Here is a 7280-nt window from a genome sequence, read left to right on the forward strand (position 1 = left end):
AGTGCTTGAAAGCTTTCTCCAGAACTTGAGAACTTCGGCGGACCGGTGTTTGATAGCTTTCTCCTATCTTCGTTTATGTTAACACTTTGAGTTGATGATCTCTGGTGCTTAGAAGCTTTCTCCAGATTTCAAAAATTTTGGTGGATCGCTAGTGCTTGGAAGCTTTCTTCAATGTCCACGTTCGACAATTTACGAATCTCCAGTGCTTGCAGCTTTCTCTGAATCTTCCAATGAATTTCGTGCAAAATTTTTTATGGCTGCCCTTGAATAAATTTTTATGTATCCAAGATTCCTACGTACAAATAACTAACTAAAATTTACTTTTTTGACCAATCCAAATGTAGTTCAATGTGTGATTTTTTTTCATCTTTTTTTTGTTATGCAGTTTAGGCTCTTGCTTAAGAGTTTCGAGGAGCGTTTTTTCATCTTTTCCTTGATGATCATCTAATCAGATCCGTCTTCACAATTGGCTATCGTAAACTCCATCTCATGAGCTCGAGTCGCCAAGTCTTGGAATGTTTTGGGTTTGATTTCCTGCAAGATGTAAGCTATCCCAATGCATGCCTTGGATGCACATCTCGACCGCAGAAGTTTTGGACAAGGGATCTTTGCATTGAAGACTTAATCATGTCCATCAGTTTGTGTAGTCCACGACTGGATCATCCTTCGACTGTTTTGTTTGTGTCAACTCATTCATGATGACAATGTGACGTGTATTGAAGAAGCAATCGAGGAACATTTCTTCCATTTGCTCCAAATTATTGATGGATTTTCGAGGTATATCTGTGTACCAATCAAACGCAACACTCTTGAGAGACTGAACAATTTGCTTGACAAGCAAATCTTCAAAGGTCTTAGCATTATTGGCTTATTGCATGTCTTTATGAAGTGTGCAATATATTTCTTGGGGTTTCCTGCCCCATCGAATTGCTGGAATATAATTTTGGAGGTTGATAACCGCTTGTCATTCTCATCTTATCAATCCTCTTGGTACAAGATTTGCTGTAGCAATCATCTTTGTTGACATCTCTACGTACCAAGTTGTTGTTTAATATATAGCATTGATCTAGATATCATCTCTTGGATTTCTTGAAAGCTGAATGAATCACCATGGGGTTATTCACTTTTCGAACTAAGCTTTGTCTTTGTGCTAAGCTTCGACCCGCTGCTATCATCTTCACTTTCTTCGATTGGGTGTTTCTCGAGTTTTCTTTTGAGTGCAGCAATTTTTTTGCTTTAGAGCTTATTTTGTGCCCCTTTTTCTCTGTTGTCCTTGAAAAAATTTTCAAGAAGTAGCCTCATATTTGCTAACTCCTCCTTGACAGTGTTTGCTTCGATTTCCATGACATGCATTAACGACGTCGTCTTGTGCACTGTCTTTATCATCATTTCTTCTACGTGCTTCTTCATTTCAATTTATGCAGAATGAGATGAAAGGTAAAAATTGTCCCACCGAGCGTGCCAAACTTGTAAACACAAATTTTAAATCTGTAAATATAGATTCAAAACAAATGCGGCAAAGTGTTAATTTTATTAATTTGAGAAGTTTGGGTACAATAATCTCTAATTTGATCCTCTGATTCGATCTCCACTTTGACTTTGACGTAATTCACAAATTGACTTGATTCTTGAACGAGGGCCGACGAAGCTTGATCTTAATCTAAAATTTGATGCAAAACTTTGAATTATGTTGATGTAGATCGACCTTTGACTTGTTATTGATGTAGACCTTTGACTTGAATTCTTGATTAACGTCGATGAGGCTTGATCTCGATCAATGACTATTTGATGTAGAGGTTGAACGTACGGGTGTTCTTGATTATTTGAATTCCTTCTTTTTTTTGTGTTGAGGGCCGTCGAGGCTTGATCTCTTCCATGGGTGATCATTTAGAGTAGAATGACACGTCGAATGTTTGTTGTTCTTTAGAGAATTTTAGAGTATTTGATGAGAGGTTTACTCTAGAGAGGTTTTTAACATTTGAGAGGATTTCTCTGTATTTTGATTCTCTTTGTTTTCCACTAGGTTTTTTGTCTCTCTCCTCCAAATGTTGTTAGAGAGCTTTAATTGTAGAGAGAGTGACTCTTAGGGTTAGGGTTTGGGTTTGATGTACAATGGAGTTGGGCTTCGAACTTGGTAATCTTGACTCATATATGTAGCTTAGCCCATTTTAGTAGGTTTTTGCTATTAAATGAGCTATTTAATGAAAATAACTAAGGTTAATTTAACTTATTTCACCCAAAATAATTAAATTTACGGCTATTTCACCAAATGCCACTGAGCACTTTGGAAATTCACCAAATGCCATCCAACTTTTCAAAATTCACCAAATGTCACTCACAAACAGTATAATGACATGACGTGCCATTAATGAGGTTTGGACGTTAACAGTCCGTTATTGCGAAATGACGAGTATGCCCTTTGTTAGACTTAATGGCGCGTTGAACCTCATTGACTCTCTGACTTGTTCAAGTTAGATAAAAAAAAAAAAAAACCCAAAAGTCATCTCATTCTTCTTCTCTGTTCTTCGAGCGTTCACCCTTATTCAAATCCTAAATCCATAATCAATCAAGAAGCTTTCTTCAACACCTGTACCAGACATTCCCAAAAATTGAAGCTTTTTTTTTTCCTGTTGAAGTTGGGCGAACCAAAACAGCGCTGATAAGTAGGGGAGGAAGTTGAAGCTTAAAGCACTTGATGAATTCGACTTTGGGGTGTTGGAGATAGCAAACAAGGTAATATTCTCACTTTCGATCTTGCTTTCGCGTTTTGAATCTAACATTTTTTGCGAGAATTGAGTTAGGGTTAGGGTTTTTTGCAATGTTCTTGTTAAATGTGATGACTTGACTTGACTGTGTGAAATAATCTTAAATTTCAAGTTAAAAATGTTAGTTGTTGTGTATTGATTTGGTATTGTTATGGTTTTTGAATGTGAAGTATTTGAGTTACATTTTTTGCGATTTTTGTAGTGGCATTGTTGGTAATGATTTGGTCTGTTATGCTGTGTGGTGTGTTCATATGAATCTTATGTGTTGTTGTTTAGTGAATTAATATGTCTGTAATTTGTTGTTGATAGGATGAGTAGAGTTTGGCTTGATGTCCATTACAGAGATCAGGAGTTTGATGTCCTGGTTGATGATACTGACAGAACTAGTCTAATGGACTTGTATGAGTTCATGTTTGAGGACTCTGTTAAGAAAAATGTGATCCTTCCTAAATACTTTAGTTTTTATGTAATGCCACCTAGGACTAATAGGAAATTGGAGTTGTGTGGGGATAGGGACATGTTGAGAATGTGGGATTGGTTTCAAGGTAAGGAAACAGTAGTAATTTTGTTAGAGGAGAAAGAAAGTCATGGGAAGGTGTTTAAGGATGCAAAGGCTAATTGGGATAAAAGGGTAAAGGCCATGGCTGAGAAGGCTAGATTGGAACAGGAGAAGGCCCAGGCTGAGAGAGAGTTGAAGGAACAGGAAGCCTTTAAGGTTGCAGTTGAGGTTCCTATGTCTAATCTTGATGATGGTGATTTTGAGTATATAAGAGTGTTTGACACTCCAGTTGCTGATGAAGTATTCCCTGGGCCATCTCAGCCTGTGGCTGAAGAAAGTACTCAACCCTCAACTCCACCTAAACACTCCCACCCAGCTTCACCTCTGAACCAGCCCAAAACAACACCAAAAAAAAGGGCAAGGAAAACAACCCCAAAAAAAGGGCAAGGAAAACAACCCCCAAAAAAACAACCAGTCAATCCTCTACCCAACCACAAACAACACCACCACCTCAACACCCAGCTTCAAATCAACCAGAAACAACCCCACCACCACAACAACCACCTCAACCTCCAGTTTCACCTGAACCTCATGTAAGTCCACCACCAGTTTCACCTGAACCACAAACTGCAACAATACCACCAAACACCTCAACTCAACAACCAGAATCAACAACAGCTCAATGTTCCAAACCTAAAAAGGGAGGCAGATCAAGACCTGAGGGATTTAGGTCCAAGAAGAGTGCAGCAAAAAAGGTTAATTTTGAGGGGCAATCTGTTACTGTGAGGAGATCAGAAAGAAATAAGGGTACAAACACAGTACCTGATAAGTTGAGTGAGCAGAGGTCAGCTGAGTCTAGTAGTGATAGTGAAGATGATGATTATATGCAATCAGATAGTGAAGATGACTCTGAATCAGATATTGGTGATTTCATAGAGGATGATACAGAGATAGATTGTCTATATGATGACATTCAGGATAAGCAATTTGAGGATTATCTAGATGGTAGTTCAACCATGGATAAGACCTACAAGAATGGAAAGATTTAGACACATCAGGAGTTTGGAGCAATCAAATTAGAGCCTTGGGGACAGGGAGTCATTTATGGAAGTTTTCAAAGACTAATGCATACAAGAAGGATTTGGTGTTTATGTTGAGAAGAGTGACAAAACAAGATATATAGAAAGGTGTGCAGTAGATGGTTGCAGCTGGAGAATCCATGCTTCCACCATGACAGACAAGGTGAGCTGGGCAATCAAAACTTTAACAGGGGAGCATAGAAGTTGTGGAAGGCTGGAGCTTAACCCAGTTGTAACTTCTGAGTGCCTGTGTAGACATCTGCAATCAGACATTCAAGCAAATCCTGACATCCCAGTTAAGTCTTTACAAAGACTTTGTATGGAAAGGTACAGGATTGAAGTTAAAAAGAGGCTCTTTTACAAGGTGAAGGCAATGTGTAAGGAGAGGATTCATGGGGGGTTTGGAGAGGCATACTCACTACTGCCTAAGTATGCTGAAATGGTAAAAGAGACTAACCCAGAGAGCTATGCTCTGGTCAGTTAGGGTGAATCAACTGCAAATCAGCCACCAAGATTCAAGGCTTGTTTTTTTTCATTTGCTGCCCAATGTAGGGGATTCTTGAGGGGCTGCAGACCCATAATTGGCATTCATGGAGCTCACTTAAGTGGGAATTTCAAGGGAATCTTGCTGACTGCACTTGGGATTGATGGGAACAATGAGATTTTTCTCATAGCTTATGGGGTGGTTGGGACTGAAAGCATTGACAGTTGGGGTTATTTCCTAAGGAACTTGAAAATCCTATTTGACAAGGAAGGCTGCAGTAGAGATGATTAGACTTTCATCTCTGACAGGATGAAGGTAAGCCACCTTTCAGAAGTTTTTTTTTTTTTTTAAATGATGATATATTGTCTTAGGTATAAACTAATAGCTTTGCATGCAGGGTGTTGACACAGCAATCCATGAAACATTCCCCAGAGCAACAAGAAGAGTGTGTTGCCAGCACTTGTACACAAACTGCAAGGCCAAAGGATTCAGTGGTTCAACCTTCCATAAGCTTTTCTAGATTGCAGCAGATGTATATAATGAGTATGTATTCAACAAAGCAATGAAGAAAATACATGAGTACAATCCTAAGGCCGTTGAATACCTAGAGAGCTGCACTGAGGTTTGGTCTAGGCATAAGTTTGATCCTGCATTGTGTTGTGATCATAACACTACAAATTTTGTAGAATCATTCAACTCATGCACACAACCCTACAGAGATCTCCCTGTTCTGAGATTACTTGAAGGTAACCACACAGCACATAAAATAGCTTTAACACAAATGAATTCTTTGTATTGACAGTGTTGTGTCAATGTTGTATTGCAGCAATAAGGCAATGGGCAATGAAGAGGATTGGCTCAAGGTTTGACAAAGATATGGGCAAGGGGGATATGGACCTAACTGAGTATGCCACAAAGATTCTGCAAGCAAGATTAGATGAGTCTAGGCTTTGCTATGCAACCCCTTGTGGTGGTGATGAATTTGAGGTTAGAGACCAACATGTGCATTTTCCCATAAAGCTAACCAGAGGCACTTGTGGATGTGGGAAGTGGCAACATTCAGGGATCCCTTGCAAACATGTGCTAAGGGTTATATATCACCAGAGGCTACAACCTACAGACTTTGTAGCTCCTTGCTTCAAAGGGAAGGCATACAAGCTTACTTACGTAGAGCATATGCACCCAATGCCTGACCCAAGTCATTGGCCATCAGTCAACCTTCCTGAGATATTACCACCAATGGTAAAAAGATCTGCAGGAAGACCAAAAAAGCAAAGAAAAAGAGGGCTAAATAAAGCTAGAAAAGGGAAGAGGCACTCTACAGTTAAGTGCAGCTTATGTGGTGAATTGGGGCACAACATGTTGACTTGTGCATCTAGGAAAAAAACCTCAACAACTGAAGCAACCACATCAAAGGTCACCTCTCATCCCAAGAAGAAATCAAAGAAAGCAGCAGCATGAATGGACAGCAACTCCCTTTCTTAATGCACCCACAGCAGCCTGAACATTCAATGTAATTTTTTGAACATAATCACTGTAGTGTGTGGTGTGTTGTTTATTTTGACATGTCCATGTTATATTTTTGGGAAACTTATGCCAACAGTTAGCTATGTTTTGAACAGGAAGCTTTTTTTGTATAAACAGGAAGCTATTTTATAGTATGGACATAATTAAATTTCCCTCTTTATTAAATTTCATTGCAAATTACATTAATCCATTTCATTTCAACATTACAATCACAATTACAACACACATCAGTGCCCCTAATTTCATTATACAATTCAAAACTTTTTATTGTTGCTTGATTTTCTTCTTCAATTGTTTCACTTCTTCATACAAGTTGCTTTGTGCTGAGTCATCCCTTACAAATGAGCTTCCCCTACGTTGACCTGCTTCGTGCATTTGAGCTTTACACCATTTGAATCTATTACATGAGTCACACTTATAATACAACCTTTGTGGATTACATATTGACTCCGAGTTTCTAATTGCGTATTTCTTACCACACTTGCAAAATTTGTTTAGAACTCTAACATATGCACACTCATTTATTGAGGAAGATGTGTTTGATAGCAAACTCATGGTTAGATAACAAAGGACTGCCTTTGTGTGTTCTTAGGGACAAATTTATACAAAAAAGGGTTGCAACGGCTAGTTTTCCCCCAAAAAAATTAAAATATGTTACAAAAATAACTAGCCGTTGCAACTCATTAAAACAGAGGGGTTTTGTGTAAAACCTGATAAAGTAATGGCATTTGGTGAAATATATAAACCCTTTAGTGGCATTTCATGAAATAAGTTTTGCAATAACGGATTGTTAACGTCCAAACCTCATTAATGGCACGTCATGTCATTATACTGTTTGTGAGTGGCATTTGGTGAATTTTGAAAAGTTGGATGACATTTGGTGAATTTTCAAAGTACTCAGGGGCATTTGGTGAAATAGCCGTTAA

General features: G+C 38.5%; 1 protein-coding gene across 1 annotated transcript; it reads left to right on the top strand.

Moving 5' to 3' along the window:
* Positions 1-5136: 5136 nt before the first annotated feature.
* On the top strand, positions 5137-6288 carry LOC110701831. The gene is made up of 4 exons (XM_021879452.1): positions 5137-5142; positions 5238-5370; positions 5514-5573; positions 5654-6288. The coding sequence occupies exons 1-4, from the start codon at positions 5137-5139 to the stop codon at positions 6286-6288; spliced, it is 834 nt and encodes a 277-aa protein (XP_021735144.1).
* Positions 6289-7280: the final 992 nt, after the last annotated feature.

The sequence above is a fragment of the Chenopodium quinoa genome, unplaced genomic scaffold (genome assembly GCF_001683475.1).
Source record: "Chenopodium quinoa cultivar QQ74 unplaced genomic scaffold, ASM168347v1, whole genome shotgun sequence".
NCBI lineage: Eukaryota > Viridiplantae > Streptophyta > Magnoliopsida > Caryophyllales > Amaranthaceae > Chenopodium > Chenopodium quinoa.